The sequence below is a fragment of the Sceloporus occidentalis genome, unplaced genomic scaffold, assembly GCF_023333645.1.
Source record: "Sceloporus occidentalis isolate IW3139 unplaced genomic scaffold, rSceOcc1.0.p SCAF_165, whole genome shotgun sequence".
Lineage (NCBI taxonomy): Eukaryota > Metazoa > Chordata > Lepidosauria > Squamata > Phrynosomatidae > Sceloporus > Sceloporus occidentalis.
The window spans coordinates 627,364-646,864 of NW_028317145.1; the positions used below are offsets into that span (position 1 = coordinate 627,364).

At 38.8% G+C, this 19,501-nt stretch overlaps 1 protein-coding gene across 1 annotated transcript in view; it reads right to left on the bottom strand.

Moving 5' to 3' along the window:
• Positions 1–462: 462 nt before the first annotated feature.
• LOC149279457 (E3 ubiquitin-protein ligase TRIM9) overlaps positions 463–19,501 on the bottom strand; it is a 33,495-nt gene continuing 14,456 nt past the window's right edge. The window contains exons 2-10 of the mRNA XM_089501165.1: positions 17,889–17,984; positions 17,216–17,338; positions 14,888–14,998; positions 14,247–14,400; positions 13,179–13,324; positions 12,378–12,516; positions 2,734–3,037; positions 1,177–1,339; positions 463–528 (exon numbers count right to left, since the gene is read on the bottom strand). Coding sequence (XP_089357291.1) covers positions 463–528; positions 1,177–1,339; positions 2,734–3,037; positions 12,378–12,516; positions 13,179–13,324; positions 14,247–14,400; positions 14,888–14,998; positions 17,216–17,338; positions 17,889–17,984 — 1,302 coding nt within the window. The remainder of the gene's footprint in view (positions 529–1,176; positions 1,340–2,733; positions 3,038–12,377; positions 12,517–13,178; positions 13,325–14,246; positions 14,401–14,887; positions 14,999–17,215; positions 17,339–17,888; positions 17,985–19,501) is intronic.

Sequence of the window (19,501 nt, forward strand, 5' to 3'; positions counted from 1 at the left end):
CATGTGATTTTTACATGTTAAAGGCATGTAATATGTCTTTATATATTACTTGCTGGTAATCCAAACTGTATCTAGGGGCTTGCTTTGAATTAACATTTAGAGGACGCTCTTGTATGTAGCAGCAACAGATCGGTCAAGAGCAACAGCAGAAATATGTATACACAGAAAAAATAATAGTTCACGATACAAAAAAATGAACCTGACATTAACGATTCAGGCTACTCGAGTAATCTGTAAATTTAAAGGGCAAAAGCATCAAAGCAAGTATGCACATTGAAGGACTACACGGTCAAAACAGAGATCTTATTCTAATGCAATGAAACCACTGATTCGTTATTGAGCTCTGGTGTCTTTTTTTGGAATTTTCTTTTCTCCGGCTCTCAAATGGGTAAATTTGCTTGCTTTTTATGTGGATGGTGGCAGGCGAACAGATAATTTTTTCCTTCCTCTCCCCAGCCACTTTTAAGGCTGTAAAGCTCCTCTGGACGTGTAGAATTCAGGAATCGGCAAACCTGTGTGAAGTGTTACCTAGAATCGAAAAAAAGATAATACAGTGGGGGTGGTAGGGATATGCTTGCCTCCCATTACCGGTATTTTTTAGCAATGTTAAATGGCTTTAAATTAATATTAGTTAAGAAACAAAATTATTATTATTATTTAATTTGATTAGATGAGGAAAACATGTCTGTCTATAATATTGCTTCACTGCATTACATAGTTGCTAAGGCGACTTGTATAATATGACGTTTTCATATCATGAATTTCTACGAGTGATCTTGCTCTAACTTTAGATTTGCATTCATTTGCTGGGAAACTACCCATTTTTTTAAAATAAAACTATATAAATGTATATATATATATATATATATTTATTTATTTTCATTCTGAAACGTTTTAATTTAGCATTGTCAAAGCTACATTTACAGAGGGTTATTTCATAACAAAAAGAAATTTCATAAAAGAAACATTACTGACTACTGGTAAAAATCCTCTTTTTTGTAATGTATGTGATCAGAGAAATGTAGTTTGTAAATGGAAAGTAGACACAATAGCCTCTAAAATAAAACAAGAGTAAGTAATTTCAAATCCTACATGTAATCAAGAAGGATTCTCTTCTCTTGATCCAACACATCTAATGCATCAATTAAGCTAACATGAAACATAATGGGTTTTTACCTGAACATTTCTATTCAAGCTCACGGCAGGAAAAAATAAGCCTTCCATGTTTTCAAACGCAACCGGTCCCTGCTGTTCCTCATTAATACAAAATGTCAACGTTCTTCTGGTAAAGTCCAGAACGACCCCAACAGTCGCACCTTTTGTGATTCCACCTTCAGTTCTGTGGAAAACAAAACACCTTTCCATTGTCAGACAGAAACGTAAGAATTAATTCTCTAACCACACGTGTATTCTACACTGGTTAAAGTTTTTTTTGGTCTAAAGAAGTATTTGAGAAGCATTGACATTCAGCAATTGATGGTAAATTGGCACAGAACCAGATGGCAGTGAGAGGGAAAAAAAAACCCACGAAACAAGAATGGCACAAAATATGAAAAATGACAATCAGTTATTTAATTAAACCCATTTAATCGCAATATTATATTTTAACTATAAAGCTAAATATTGTAAATAAATGTAAAGTCATATGGCTTGACTTATTAAAAGGTGAATAACTTGTGAGTTTAGCGTCTTTTATTTGCCAATTAGAAGTTTTATTTGCCTGCTGAAACTTAAATATTGTTTACATAAAATCATTCATATGGTTTTCCATCAGACAGATCAGTAGTAAAATGGTCATACTGTAGTTTGGGGAAATTCAAATTCTAATTCTGAATTAAGAAAATGATCCAATGACCTGATTCCATGCTGTTGCATGCTTGTAAAAATGTATGAATATTGCCAAAGGAGCACCACTGACATATTCCGTATTAAACAAAACAGATGGAAAAGGGGTCAGTGCTCACAAGTTTTTTAAAACAGAAAACAAGTGTGACGTGGTCAATGGTTGAGTACACACAGAGACCTTCATCATGCACATCCTTCCAACCCACCCTCTATATGGTATGAAATCCAGTGATGGGAATCGTGTAGAGATGGGCTTAGAAAGAGCTGATTTGAATGATGCAGAATGTCTCAGGCCTGGGCATCCTACAGAAAGAGGCCTTGGTTTCTTCCTAGATGGATGGTTTCCTGGTTGGCAGCTGCCAGAATTGCTGTCACCGATCATTAAAGGGACACTATCATGAAAAAAAACATACGCTGTTTGTGATTTTAAATGTGAAGTAACACATTACGCTTAGTAGTGCACTGTAGTAGTTGTATTACACTCTTCTAAGTTGACGTCTCTTTGGTAAAGTGACACGTCCGAATGTGCCAGAAGATCTCCATAGAAGTTAAGGCTCTGGTAGAGACTATGTATTAATACAAGGATTCTGGTGAGACCCGTGTGTTTTATAGTTTACAGAACAGACATAAGATGCATTTAGATTTGATTTTCTTAAACATGCAGTTGAGGTGAGTTCTAAATGCATGCAATTTTCATAGAATACTATAGTCTCAAACACAAGGTTTCACTGGCAACTGACTAATGCAATGACCTGAATTGACAACATTTAAGAGGAGGCTTCAAGAGATAAGATAGCTATAAAAAGTATTCATGATAGTGTCCCTTTAGGCGTCTTTGTGCTTTTGATGTGTACACATTGTAGTGATCCCAGAACATAACAGCAGTACCTGTTAGTATGTGAGTTGTTGTGCATGAACCAGCTGCGGTTATTGTCCACATACATAGCCCAAGCTTTGTCGTCTTTTCCCAACATAACATCTTTCATCACCTCAATACGAGCCACGCCAAAGGCTGGATCTGGGTGATTATCGTATCGGTCGATAGTCAATTCCCAGTAGTGGATTCCTTTGGAAAACCCAGTCTTTCCGAGAACTACCCTGTCATCGTAGCTGTTGCAAGTGACAGTCATGTTGTCATTGGAGAAGATGATGTCTGAGTGAGCAGAACCAGGGTCAAAGGCAAACCACGCAACTGAGGAGAGAGGGGAAAATACAATAGAATTCAGTGACAGAGTCCCTTTACCAACCAAATAAAAATGTTACTGATGAGACAGGCTATTTTACATATATTCAAATTGTCACTGGATAGAGCCATTAAATGGTGGTAAAGAGCTACATCTCAAATATCTGTTGACCAACAGTAAAATCTTAGCAATTTTGAGCAGAAAAGTTGGAAAACAGTTATAACTCATGGGAAAGTGTAATTAGGAAGCACGTCTGGTGGAAGTATTGGTCAGTTTGAGGAGAAGAGTAAGAGGAATCATTTGTGTGTGCATGGAGGTAAATCAACCGTAGTGGTGTAGATCAGTGGAAGTTGCTGTGCTGTAATAATGGCCGCAATGCATATATATATATTGCCTGCTATTTAATAATAATATGGCATAGGCTTTAGGGTACATATCTTGTTTTCTTTGGCTGCCTCCTGGTGCATGAAGTGAGGGGTAGGGGGCTCTATGTGCCCCCTCAGCAGTGCCTTAGTGTAGTGCGCTGATCTCTTACAGCTGATTCAACCGGTTTAAAGTAAACTGAAAGGGCAGTCTTTGAGGAAGATTTGTATTCGATTTTAAAAATGGAGCTCCGTGTGACCATAGTTAAACTATTATGGATATTAAACGTTCTGTAAGGTAGGCACTTTAGGTCCAGGCAGCGAAGCATGAGCCCCAGAGCTCTACATTACATCCTACGTGCAAAACATGTGAAGCAGGATGTATCAACCTCCCGTGGTTAGCACTGTTTGTTACATGGAATTTTGCTTAAAGGAAAGGCTTGATGTTGTGAGAAATAATAATGCGGAATTTGTCAAAACGGAAAAAGCTAATTTGTGGCAGCACAAAAATCAATAGTTTACAACATGAAATAAAGTGCAATTAATGTAAATCAGGGGTGATGAAATATATACACCTCAAAGGAATTTCTTGATATATATATCAGTGATGGCACTGATGGCTTGGTCAGAATGGATACAACGGATTAATTCTCTTTGTACTGAAGTTCCATGAAGTTATAGATCTTTATGGTAGAGCCAACCACACAAAAATGCATTATTCAGAGGCCACGGAGGTGTCCTCCCCATGTCTCTTAGTAACTGCTGGGATTGTCTGGACAGTATTTGCTGGAACAAGATGAATGGCGGTGTACTATGGGCCTGGGTGCCAGACATCAATGTCATTAGACTTATTCAATACAACAGGCTGCCGGTGGGGACGGCTCATATATCAATGAGCATCTTAAAAACAGCAAGTGGGAGCATTATGATTTCAAACAGCAAAAAATTTACAATTTCAGGATATAGTCACAGTAACATAGGGAGCACCAACAGTTTAAATGTCATATACCATAAAATATATGAAAAGAAAGATACAAGGATAGTGCGATATACGGCAGATTAACAGTTGGAGAAGAGCACAAAGCAAAGATGGGGAAAGACACATGGAAAGAAAAAAGATGGGGAGAAATAGGCCAGGAAAGCATAAAGAAGAACATAAAGATAGGAAGCTTTATATATATATACACACAGAAATATATATCACAAAACCAAAGTCATTCATTTGTAAAGGTAAAACACGATGATCATTTCTTTGAAGTCACCACCTTTTAATAAAATGCACTTTTCTTAAATTTATAATTGGCGAGCACAAACAAATGAGAAGTTTCCCAAATTGATAATTGCTATGTACAGAGCAGGCTCTTGAGAAAACGAATGCGAACATTTTACATGCTTCCAGTGTCCAAGAAATCAACCTTTTTCAACATTTACCATAGAATGTACTCTATCCTTCCATGAATAAAAAAAAAAACATCAATAAAATCAATTTTCCTCTGCCCACGATTCCAAAAACAAAGTACTTGTTGCTTTCTATGTTGTAGAATATCTTTCTATGTTGTAGAATGTAACTACAGACGCTCGATCTGTATGGAGACGGCAGGCTGATATAAACTGGTTACACGCGAACACGTTCTCGCAGCCATATCTCATGTCACGAGAAATGGGAAAATACAGCTGAACATAGATCAAGAATTATAATTTCATCTAAGAAAATCTGCAGGCAACATCTTTCTCTATTTGGCTACCATGGAAACAGCAATGGGTCTCACTTGTGCACAGCATGTCAAACAGCTCCAAGACACTAAATTATTCCGGCAGCGTACAAGAGAGGCCTTGTAAAATATCGCTGAATACACCATGCACAAAAAAAAAAACCACTGCTGACCAAATATTAACAAAAAAGGGTGTCCGTCCCCCATTCTGGACACCCCGACAATGACCGATCACTCTTGCTTCAGTTTGCACCAATAGGTATATCCGGTAGAAAGTATATTGAATTATTCTGGTGGCCCTTTATCTTTGAAGCAGGCCAGCAGCCCCCCAGTCACCAAAACAGAACAGGAATCCCCCCCTTGCTGATTACTGATATATGAATAAAATTATATTAAAGTATCTGAAATTGCAAGAAAATTATGTTTACAGAATTCTGTAGTAATATGCTTAAATATATATATTTTTTTCAATTTATATTAAGTGGACAGCCTGAAAAGTGGCAAATTTTCCGTGAACCTACTAGAGGCACTGAACAGCATGAAACCCGCGTCCTACCTCGCTGAGCACGGGGAGACACGTCACAATGAGACAACGGCTGAAGACGGACCTATTTACAGTTAATTTCTTTCCCAAGTAGCCAAAAAGGTCAAACGCCACTTTTATCTGTAATTGTAAACATATACATCTTTTCATAAAAGCCCAGACAGAAAGAAATAAACTCTCCTAAACTTCACCAAAATTTTTGGTGAGCTCTTTTACTTTCTTGTATAAGGACCTTTTTTAGAAGATGCACCCAGGTATGAATCCACTCTCCATGTAGACCACATATATATAATCTTGTATAAAGCCCAAAATACTGTATTTTGATTAATCTTATTTTATTGGAAATACACAGCAGTGGTTATTATACCTACACCATCCTAGTTCTTCTGCTGAAATCCTTTCTAGAAATAATGGTTCTAATCATTCATTAACCTTTGCCTCATTCATTTTTTTCAGGGAATGCTTAACTATCATGTGACACAAAAACAGCCACTGACAGGTTGTTGCTGTTGAAACTGAACCCCATCCTTAAAAGGGTCTATGTTGTGTTTATTTGATCCTACAAAAGGATGAATAACCTGGTTTGTTTGTTTAATGTGCTACGGCGCACAATTAATAGTAATAATAATAGTTATGTCTAAGTGGGACAGTACGCTTAAAATGTCTTCAGGTTGAGCACTTCAGTTCTCTAATGGTCTGCTTTGGAATATGCCATGCATTGTTGTCTTGATCTGGCAGTAACAAAAGACTTAACCAAGGAGTCAAGCTGTTGGTCTTACATTACAAGGTGCTAAGAGGTGCTAGGATAATTCTTAATTCATGTGCTGAGCTTGGATCCCAGTCCATGCGTTTGAATGATCATTTTTCCCAGCTGCTTTGGTGTGTACGGATTCATTTATTAGACCTTTAAATCACCCATCCGAAGGGGCCAAGCACTCTGAGAATAGCAATCAGTTAAAAAGACATTCCCAGATACGCTTTCTGCTCTGGGAAATCAGATATAATATAACCGATGTTAGAGAGTAAGCCAAAATCAGGCGGTGCCCAGCTATGCTGAAATTACAGTCTTTCACCCCTATGTATGGTGGAACCATTCAGGAGCCGATGCCATTGAGCAGTGAGATTTAATCAAAGGTCTTGTTCAATGTTCTATAAAAATGTTTTAATGCACTCCTGAAGTGATTAGCACGATAAACGGGGCTGAAGCCAGAACAAATGAAAAGGCACTGAGTGAAAGAGCACTGAAACCCTCCACTAAAACACGTTATGCGCTAGGGCTGGACTGGGATTAAAAGCAGCCCTGGAAATAATTGAATACCATGTCATTTTTGGACACACTGCTCTTATCGGCTTCTGGACACAATATTTCTTGTTTAAAATATGGACAAACCCTGCCTTGTAAAGTATATTTGAAAGTTATTTAAAACTTGTACCTCTCATAACAAAAGTTTAAAGCTAAAAATGTAAGAGGGAGGCTGAGGGGGCTGCATGGATTATCAGAGAGAGTGGCTGTGTGTATATGTAAGTGTATGCTTTTAGATTGTCTGTGCATATACGTTAAAGTGTATGGTGTTAGGGTATGCATGCATGAGTGTATGCATGAATGTTTATGTGTGTAAGTGCATGGTGTTAGAGTGGCTATGTGTATGTATGTGTAAGTGTTGGAGGGGCTGTGTGTGTATGTATACATAAGGGTTTGAAACTAAGAGTTGTGTGTATGTATATGTAAGTGTATGGTGTTAGAGTGGCTATAAGTGTGTGTATATGTATGTGTGTGTAGTTGTATGTGTATGTTGTAGGAGCGTTGTATATGCATATATATGTAAAGTGTTAATGGTTATTTGTCCTGTACCATCATCATACCCCTAACATCCTAATTCATTGCAATACCCAACCACAATCATTATCCCCCAACAACCATATTCATACCCCCTTTATCATTATATTCCCCCATCATTATCACCCTATATTGCACCACAATACCCCTCCATCTTCATGATTACATAACTTCATCTCTATACCCATTCTTTATTTTTACATCATCTTAATACCCTTCCCTTAGCATATTCATACAATATTCAAAAATATGTTTCATTAATTCATATGAACTAACTAGAAACCAAAGGGCTCGGGTGTGAAAATTTCCCTCCGACAACTTCACAAGCAACATGTCCTACAATGCCACCATTGTCCCCAAAACACCTTGTTTGTACCATCTGTGCCCCCAAACAGCTCATCTGTATCATCTTTACCCCAAATAGCTTGTCTGTGCAACCAAACAGCTTTCCAGTGCGATATTTGCAACCAGTCTGCCTGTGCCATCATAGCCCCAAACAACATATCTGTGTCATCCTTGACCACAAACAGCCTTCCTGTGCCTCCTTTTCCCCAAACAGCTTGTCAGTGCCCCCCAAACAGCTTGCCTGTTCCAGCTTTGTCCTCAAACAGCTTGTCAGTGTCCCCAAAGAGTTTGTATGTGTAATCTTTGTCCCCAAACATCTTGCCAGTGTTCCCAAGCAGCCTGCCTATGCCATCTTTGCTCCAAACAGCCTTCCTGTGACATCTTTGCTCCCCACACATTTATACATCCATGCTCACACACAAACAACTACACAAGAGTACATAAACATGCATGCTCACATACACATTCATGTTAACACACAGTTATACATACATTCATACATACTCCCTTACCTCCATGTTCCCTCCCTCTCGCACCACCTTACCTTAGCTTTCTCTCTGGTGGACACTGTGAGAGCAGCCTTGCTTTTACCATCTACCAGTCAGCACGGTGCCAGATATAACATCATTGTTATAACGGCTCGCTCTTATATGTTTGCCCGTGAACGCAGCGCCAATGCAGCTGCCATGGGCACACATATGATTAGATGGATGGCCTCAAGACCCGCCCCACATTAGGCGGCCTACTGCGAAATCCAGTCTGGTCCTGATATGCCAGTCTGGCCCTGATATGCGCACATCATTTTTGCTCTAGGGCAAAGCCAGGTGCATAGTTCCATAGCCCACCACACATGCACCAGATGCATGATGAGGGACCTGAAAGTACCAAACTTTCCACTGAAGCGAAATTTTCATTAAAAGAATAGGAGAAATTAAATGTATCGTGTTAAATGCATTTCCTTTAACTTTTTAGATGAGCTGCTTTCATTGGCCGTTACCTGGTGAAATACAAGATTCCTGTTCTGGGTGTTGGAGAAATTCAAGTGGAGAGGGTATGGAGCTGGCTTGCAGACGAGCTGCAAGAGTAGCTGACATTCGAGCATAAGGACCTAGTGTGAGCAAAGATTAGAGTTAGTGAATAGTTACACTTAATTCCTAAACTGTCAGAGAGCGATGTAAAAACCATCTACCTCCCCTGTCTGCTACGGAATTAAGTGCCACTTGTCTCATTAAAGTGAATCAGACACATAGGTAACCCTTTATATTAGTCAACAGCATATAAAGCTTTCAGTCACATTAAAAATGTTCAGCGTTTTTTAGTTATAAACTTCAACCTACCTGCTATGGAACTCATTCTTGTGGAATCTATGGGACACATGCTAAGCAACCCCCCACCTCTCTGGAAGGAGCTCCTCTCTTCCGAATCCTGCACCAGTTCTAAAACAAGTTAGGAAGATTTGATAATATATGCAGTCCATCAAGAAGTGGGAGTCCAGGTACAAGTTCCTAAATCTTACGTGATACAAGAAGGACTAAACATGCAGACAGGACAAGAAAGTGAAAATGTTTTACATCTTAACTGCTGAACAACTTTTAACATAACAGACAGACATGTTTATACTGCTTTGATTAATATACAGTTATGTAGATGATAGATTCACTTTAATTTGAGATTCAGTTATGAAATGAACAGAGATGGACACAAACACCAGAACAGAGGAGACCTCAACCAGCCCCATCTTCCAGTATAACCATTTTCAGATCACACAGAAAAAGCTCTGACATTGTTCCTGAGTAGTCCCATGGGGTGACTTGGCTTATTGTATACCCCTGCTCAGTAACAACTGGGAAAAGAAGACAATCCGGTCTTATTTCAGAGGAAGATGAATTAAGACATGCTGCAGATCCTACACTATTCGGGGAAGGTTTCCAAGTAACACAATAAAACTAGCACTGTGCTTCGGTCGGGTAGTCTGAAAGCCTGTTGTATTTATGGCCCTCACGGACAGGGTTTGGACCCTGTTGTCTTAATGCGTATCTTCAGATATATATGCAAACTACGTTCTTTTCGGATGTCTATGTATGATGCTGATACTCGATACAACGTAGTCAGAGTATCTCAATTGAAAATACTTGAGAGGTCAGTAATAAGGTTACTGTCTACTACAGATCTGGGTATACCCCATGTTAGGTTAAGTATACTGATGCTAAAGGGTTAAAGATTGCATGTAACCGTGATTGGTTAATAGGCGGCAGCATCTGCTTGTGAACCAAGTATAACTTGCTGGGTACTCAGTAATTAGAGGTCTATGTTATGGCGATGATGCTTTCACTCCTATGATATAATTTGCTCCTAGTAGTTGTTTGTTTAAACAAACCTGGCTTTCAGTTTCATCCTCTGCTGAGATCCTTTACAAAGACGTGCCATCCTTAATAGTATTAAACTTAAAAAAGAAAAGACCATACTGATCATCGCAACAAATCTAGCAATGGATATGGATACAGACCAAAATAAAAATAAAAATATAATAATTAAGAAACTAAATAAAAAAAACACATTTGGGAATAGTTTTTTATCCCTTTCAATTCAACAGGCTGGCGTGGATTTTACAGAGGTACATACAATCCGTTCATATTTGTATAAATATATGTATCTGTACGTACGTGTGTCTATGTACCAATAAGTAAGCATTGCTGTTACCACACTCGTCAGTCAGATAATACTAACTGTATCAAGAATGTATCAAACACATTAATGAATAGTGTGTTGGCCTAGCGCTACGAGCTGCGTCTGAACACAAAAACGGTTACAGTCCCTCTGTGAGAGAGACACACGTGGCACAGGAAGCACTCCCTGCTCACTTTCCAGACAGGAAGTGCCAATGGATCAAACCACTTGAGGCGGAGGAGGTAGAATGTATTCTCCTCCGTGTAACGTACCATTCCCAGCAGTGTATGTACCGCTAATGGCACAGGGGTCAGTCGCAATCAGAGGCAAAGACATAAAGAAATGGAGGCAGCATTTGTTTCTTATTTTCCTTCCGATTACACGCCGCATCTCTGCTTTATAGGATTAGGAAAGATACGTCTCTTTGGGAGGTGATCCTCAATCTCAGGGACTGAGAAAAACCAGGGTATCATGGCACTGCAGCACCGCCATTATTGTTCCCTTTTGCCACATATCACTAATGGAGACTTTAAACCCATCAGGCAAGGGGCAGAAGGAGATGCGATTCATTGGGAGACGTATCCACTGTTTGAAATATTTGGTGCTCCATCGCTTGTTTATGCTTCCCAGAGATGAAATGGGGAGAACAAGAACTGGTAGTAAACAATTCTAAACAAATATTTACACGGATAAGTAGGACCATGCTGAGAAACACACTTAAGTCTTCACAATGATGCAAACAATAAATGGCAAATCAATGATTCCTTGTAACGATCACAAATTGCAAAACAGAAATATTTTCTACAAACGGAATTCTCGTCTTTGGCAATAATCTAGCAGCACGAATATAAAACAGGCGGCAGCAGATTTATAGAACCTTCATCACGAGGACATTGTCCTTTACCGAGCCCAGTATGTAGCGTGTAAAAGGGCTACTGTCCCGATTGAGGAGTTTCTGGCTCATATATTCAGTCTATCAGCTTACGACTAAAAACGCCAAACAGGTATAGAGCGGCCAAATACTAACACAACAGACACATTTATGTAGGACTTGCAACCGCAGTATGGAAACCCACGGGCAGAGTCATCAGCCCACAGTCTATCTGGCAGGGTATTCTCATTTAACACAATATTTTTAAATGAAATCAAAGTATTAGATTGTGGTCCATTTCTTATTGACAGTCTAGGTAAGAATGGCTACTAAAGAACTCTGGTCACAGACAATATACCCCAGCTGGCTGAGAACTACCCTTCCCAAGTTTAATATTACTCTTTTATCCAGCCAGGGGCAGAAGATGGGTATTGTCTATAAACAGGGGGTGTAGTTTGTAAAGTCCTCTGCCCCCCCCCCGGTCTCAATAGCATTGGTCAGTATTCCCTGTCATAGAAGGTTCTTCTCTACTGAATTAACGTTCTAACTCACACTAGTGTGTGTTTAATGTGTGGGAAACGGCAAGAATGGGGCCACTCAGCCCAGACTCAATGTGCACTATCCAGTGCTATCTAAAATATATTTACAGAAAACTCACACATGGAGCACATAAATGATCCAACCACAGTATAAATGCTGACTACAGTCATTGTCACATGAGACACCCTGGTGGCTTTATGTATGACTACAAGTAAAATACACATAAAAGTTTCAAGTAGAGAGCCAAAGGCTTTAAACCAGAACAACCCAGGGGCCACTGCCACCCCCAGCCCCCGGCTACTTTATTTACTTAGATATTTATGTTCAGAAGCACTGTCTGTAGTTTTGGTTAATAAAGTAATTTATTTTATTCATTTTACAAGTTGGGGTTTCTTTGCTTCCTGCTCAGTTACTGTGAAAATGCAAATCTTTATATTGGACAGGACAGCAAGAGAAAATATTTGCCCTACCTTCAGAAGTCTGAAGAACCAGAGTCTTGCTGTACTGGCTCACCCCGGCTTTGTTGAAAGCTTTGACCCGAGCATTGTATGTGCTATTAAAATGTAGACCGTCCACGGTGCACATGGTCTCCTTCCCAACAAACACCTCCTGCGGCAGCGAGACATACAAGCAACAATTACGTGTTAATGTCACGGTCAAAATTCACCGAATCACAATTGAGTATTTCGGCAAGTAAATCTGGTAACATATGAAAAAAGTCAATTTTTTTTACCCAAAACCAATTACGGTCAATTTATTACAATAAGCACTAATATACTTAATGTGTTTTATCAAAGTTTCTGTGTCCAGGAGAAACAAATTCGGAGCAAAATTATCACTGGGCATGCATGCCTTGTTTAAGCAGTGAACGTTCAAATCAGTCTGACCTGGAATTGGCTTGAAGCTGGCTGGCAAACGGGGGTGCCCATCAAAAAAGATGCCACAATCAAATTACATTATTATAATTTATTGTTCTATATAGCGCCATCAAATTCCGTAGCGCTGTACAATGGGTAGTGGTATATTGTCACCAGCACGGCAAATATAAAACATTGGCTCCCAGAAGCTACCGAATCATGTTCAATAAATAAAAAAAAACCACGACATTTTATTTTGAAAAAGTTGCTTTAGATGAATACAATAAACCAACTTTACAGTGCTTTATATAATTTATGCCGTTATGAGTAAATTCTCATACTTAATGCTACCCCAGCATTTTTAATATAAAGGATATATACCCCTTTAATTACTACGTAGATTATTGGTCTTACCCGGAACTGTCCGCCATTGCCATCGTCCAGCTCCAGAATGTATCCTTCAGCTTGTACCATGGACAAGGGTGGCTGCTTCCATGACAGCGTGGCGCTGTTGTTTTGGGTACAGCACTCCTCCATCTGTAGGATTGGGGGCGCTGGGACTAAACAGGGAACTGTACAAAATTTAGTGTGAGCCTGGCTAATATCAGCTACTAAAGTGACAGATGTTTCAAATATTCATTACAAGAAATATAGTTAATGGGACAGTCTAATGGCCCTGACACCGACCAAAGAAGAACGCATAGTAAAAATGCTGCAAGACTTCTTCTTCCATGATCTGCCATTTCTTGCCACTGATTGGCTCCTTGAAGCTGCCAATCAGTAGCAGGAACGTTCTCCCATTTAATAAATGGGAAGACTTTGCACATGTGCAGATAAAAGCATGCTTCATACGTACAGAATATATTGCGTTTGGAAAACTAGGGGTAACAGGCGTTACAGCCTATACACTGTAGCTTCCCAGTTTGTACATGCCTGATCCTGTATGACAATCTGACTATTAAAAGCAAAACGGCTGAAAACCTGCCCTATGCTGACCTGTGTATGACATGGCAAAAAATGAAGAACAAATGCTGTCTTGCAATAAACTCCCTGAAAAGAAAATATTTGGTTGACAGATTTGGCAGAGAAACTAAGGGGATACTTGCCAAGACGCCGTTGTGCAAATACTCACTACAAGCAATGCGGGGACGGCTGATTCCTACCTACTGGTCACAGGCAACCAATTCTAGCTTATCGTCAAAGATCTTCCTTTATATTAATTCTTTAAAAATAACCAGGACTGTACAGCCGAAGCAAGTACAAAGACATCAGTATGATCATATATTATGCAATGTTTGTGGAGTAATCTGAAAAGTTTATCTCAGCTACACATATACTGAAAATTGAGCACATCCTACACTTCACAGGAAAAGTATGTTTGTTCGTTCAGTCTCCTTTTGATACATAGACCCTGCATGTAGGCAGCGCTCTGTCGCCTTGGATTGAGCGGATACTGGGGGGCGGCAACCTGTATGTACTTACCTTTCATCTGCACAAAGTCGAGCTGGTGAATGGACTGCAGCAGAGGTGCACTGTCCAGGTTCAAGTCAAAATCTGTAGTCATTCTTGGTGTGAGGGTTCCCTTCCCCCACTGATCCTCAGTCAGGTGCACCCTCCGAATAAGAGCATCAGAAATCTGATAGGTGGAGAGAAATAACATCAATCCTCTATGGAGATGGCTGCCTGTGTGCTTGTTTTTATACACCTGTTAGCAATGAGTGTGACTGAAACCTAAACTCAATAGTTAGGAGGGTACCCACATTCTGTTGGTCATATTTGTTCATATAGTGTATGTTTTTTCTTTATATATATATTATATTTGTTTTGTCCCGATGAAGAACTCACTCATGTGTTAAAACATACGTATTTGCACTGAAAGTCTTATTACTGGAATAGGGTAGGGTACAACTCCCTGACTTGATGCACCTCCGCTTTATGAGATTCTTGGTGTGAACTCCACCTGTTTCTATTTTTGTATATTATATAGTTAATCCGGTGAGTACAACTCACCGCTTAGTAAATAATTTCCAATGAGCACATATAAATGCCAATAAAAAACATTAAGTTACATGAGCACTGATTTTATTGTTAAATATTGTATCAGTTCTACAAATCACACTCACCTGGAGGAAGCCGCTAGGGTCATTTTCTTTAATGACTTCCAGACAATACTCCATCAATCCCGTAGTCTGACGCAGTTTCACCGTACAGTGGGAAATCTGATCTCGCACAACCTGGAATAGAGTCAAAGGATCATTTCTTTAAAAATGTGATCATAAAAACCCCAAATGCCTGACAAACAAAAAACTCTACTCATTATCCATCACTAGGCGGCAGCATTTGCAAATTTTATTTGTAAGCTTGAATCCAGAAATATTTATTCCCAGCAATACAACTGATAAGAAAAATGCCGCCTGACAGTTACTAGAACTAATATTTATTATTTTATAAAGCACCATAATATTCCATAGTGCTGTACAATGGGACATAAGAAGTACATAACATATACATTTGTACTTACAGAAACAAAAGTTAAGGAAGGCCCTGATTAAAAGAGTTTACAATCTAGACGTATTTCAAATTATATTGAAACAATACAGGATCTACTTAACATCATATCGTTCTTCCTAAAGCAGAATGTAGTCTAATGTCCCTGACACCCCTAATAAAGAAGAAAGCATATTAAAATAATGTAAGTAGTTTAATATGCATTCTTCCAAAACAAAAACTAAATACAATCATCTATAGGTCTTACTTGACGCAGAAGAGGCCGCGTCCTCCTCCAGGATCTGACTTTTCTTGCCACTGATTGGCTGGTTGAAGCAGCCATGTGACCATCATATGCATTAAAGTGCATAGGATGGCTGTAGTGTGCCTTTCAGACATTAAAATGGCCATTCTTCTATATATTTATATATTCTATATATTTCCAATAATAATTTGCAGTTGTTATTTTCAGTTTTGAGTTTTATTTTTATTGTTTTTTTTGCAGGCATGTTCTGATGTATTATTATTTGATGTCATTATGGTGTTGTAGTTTGGTATTAATATTTGTTATTACAATCTTTTCTTATATCCGTATTTCTTTTTACAGTTATTATCTTAGCAATCCTTCAGCTGACGTCATTATCAAGCAGGGTCGGCAGACTCCTTATGCGGCTCTGTTCTCAAATATTTACACTGTAATTAAAGAAAGTGGCTGCACTGACCAACGCACACAATCGATGTGAAATAGGATATTGGAAATACAAACTAAAAAACTGAAATCAGGGAATGTATAAAAAGAAAAATTCTTTCTAAACAGCGTCTCTTAGTAATTTATCTCTTCCATTCCATTTTCTGTTACCACTTAGTGAAATGGCAGCTAGATCCTGTGGGATCAGACCTCCAGCAGGTCACAGAGAATGAACTCATAGGGCTGATCGCAAGAACAAGAAGAAAAATGAAAAGCTATAATTGGCTATGTAGTTAATCTTGCATTAGACTCCTAGCTGCCTTTGGCAAAATCTACGGTGTAATATGATAATTAAGGATTAGGATTTTGAAATCCGATAGGGGAAAAAAAAAGATTAATTGCACAGCCTCACAATTGTTTAGCTGTTAAAGCCAGAGAAAGGGTATGAGCTATCTGAGACCTCAAACATAAAGGGTTAATAATATAGTAACATATTACAAGTTAGTAACATATTACAAAATATCTACATACCTCATGTATCAAAATAATAGAAAAAATGTTAATAATAGACATTTTCTTATTTCTTACTAGATTAGCTGTGCAGAAAAATCTTTTATATATATATTTCTTCTTTTACCTGCTTCTTGGGGACCAGTAGTTGGGTTTGCACCCAGTGCCCTAGAGTACCCATTGAATACATTAATAAAGCACCATGGTTGGCGATCTGGTTCCTGATATCCACTTGTCCCCTATTGTCCTCATAGAGCGCTTCTTCTCTAATGAATTGTGTTTGCTTTAACAAGACTGCTTGTGGAGTTTTTGCAGTATATGAGAATGTAATAATGTCCATTCTAAACAATGTTATAGCAGAACGTGATGTTTGTAGTGGTAGAATGATGCTTATTTTAACTACCTGTGCCAACACTAAGCAAAGACCATCATATTGTCATTTAATTGTAATCTGGTTTGTAGTGGGTCAAAAAACCCAAATGGAATAGTTTACTCAGAGTCTTCCATTACTCATGGGAGAATTAAATCTATGTGGCACAGACGCTGTGAAAATATTGATACAAGATCCCAGTGTTATTAGGATGTTTTTAAGAGCATGAACCAGTAGAAAAACATTATTCTCCAGTTAATGTAGTCCTATATATATATGAAAGAAAAGAACCAGTATCTAACATGTTTCCCCTGAACAGCGCTGATTGGGAATATATTATATGATTTCTCGGATTCATTCTGTATCTGGTAACCGTAATTGAATGAATGGACCTACCTTTAGTTTGTGCTCATGTTCCTTGTTAACTCTGGAAAGAAGCTGGACCTTCCTTCTGTTGAGGGCATCGATCAGAGCATCACACTGGGCAACCAGGCAGGCTTCAAACTCCACACTGTTCTCCTGTGTTACACATTTGTTGTTAGGGCTCAATGTGCAGGACACTGTCTCACTTCTCACCTTTATTTAAGGACATGTAAAATCTGTTGAACAAATGCGGTTCTACGACACTCGATCAGGATGGTTAGAGATTTAAGCCAATGCTTGCTTTTCCAATCTTTTCCAAATCAGTAGGTTAATGAAAATCAACCTCTTCCAAGGTATTATACATGTATAATGAATAAAAAAGCGCTGCACATAAAATATCATGGTCCTTTATTAGGACAGAACAAAGGCCTATGGACTAGCACTATGTAGAGATCAAAAGTATTAATTGCATCTTCTACCATTCTCTTTGATGGTAGGCCATTTTAAAGCATGATATAGCACAAAACAAAATACCTTGAAGTGCAGACATAACCCCGGGCCCTTTGTTCCCAGATAACATATGACACAATGCAATGGTTTCCAACCTGATCTCCAAAGCACACCAAGAACTACTGATGAGGAACTAAGCCAAACCTTACTGCATACTAATGCTCTGTTTTGTTCCTGTGCCAACTGATAAATCTACCTGGATTTGCTGGACCATATTTCGCAGTTGAACTAGGAATTCTTTGGCTTCCTTGGCTCTGTCTGACAATCCATTCAGGGCCTGGGAAAGTTGACTCTGCAAAGACAACACAATACGGTTACGTGAGGATTAGCAGACTCCGTGCTAAAATATTCCAGAGGATTTTGTTCTGCAAACAACATGCATTGTGATGGATTTTACATTGTGTTTGTTAGAGCAGATGTATTGAGTCACTTACCATGGTTCCTTACTGTGGGTTTTTGGAATTTGTCATACATGTACATAGGGGGTTACAGAGAAACTATTTTCTGGGTAGTTGCTTAGAATAATCGGTTAATAAGACTCTGATCCTGAACAAGAGACAAGGACAAGAAACGAATAAGGTTTGGGATGTTGCAGCAGTGTAAGAGATGGGCAGGTTAGATGCGCCAAATGGTCATTTTCTATCAGCAAGTTCTGGTGTTGAGGAACCATAGAATTCTTCTTCTCCTAAGGATAGACACTCATGGGATCCTCCTACACTGAGGGTTAGCATCCCCGTATGCGTGGCACAGGTCTCCAGTTACTATTACTGGGGAGATTAGAGTTTGGGTAGCATATGACCAGAACTTTTACTGGTTCCTCGATTATTTTAGAATGATATTAATAAATACTTCAGTATTCAGCTGTTCAGTATTTTGAAATTATTTTTACGTCTCACCCTGCTAAAAACTTCAGCCTAAAATAGAGGATGTTCTCCTCTCTTTCACATTAATTCAGTGTATTTAGACACCATGTGCCCTGCAAAAATGAAAGCTTACGTTAGCTTTATGCCCTCTATTTAATTCACTATTAATACTACGTTCATTTTGTTAAAAAAGAAAAAATCAATTAGCTTGCCTGGCTGAATTCTATCCTCAAAAGACACAGCTTGTGGGGAAGATTTTTATAGCATGTATGTGATTGTTTTAGAAGGTCCTACAGCAGGCATAATACAGCCAATTAGCCAAGTCTCCTGCCGAGAATCAAATCAATGAGAATTCATGAATCTTAAAAATGTTCTTTTGATGGTATCGATTTAATTGACGCGCAGCACCATTAAAAAAAAACTTCGTTAGGGTGTGATGTGTGCTGTAACACTGTGCAGATATCTACACAAGGAAAGAAGGGAGAAGAAATGAGGGTAGGTAAACGGATCACCATCAGGCCACGCCCTCTCTACTGTTCATAAGCCAATCATCTTTCCCCAGGTGGGAGGGGCTGCCTGCACTGCTTATATCTTGACCGGAATGTCTTCTTCATTATGTTTAGTATGGTGTCCGATGAGTACACATCGCATTTATATTATTGATAAAGTATGTCATATTAACAAAAATACTAGCATGGTTAATAATAATAAAAATAAACATTGTACCACAAAAATAACATACAACGGAGCCAATTATAAGGACTTTAAAAAGCCCCACTGTGGCAGGAAAGTGTTCCCAATGAAATCAATGGGATCTCTTCACATGCATACTGCAGCCGAAGGCATCTCTTGTAGGGCATTTAACTGGGAGGTAGATAAAACGGGCAAACGCATTTTAGGGATTCTGCAAAGTCCCCCAATGCATTTCCAAACAGACGCCACAAAA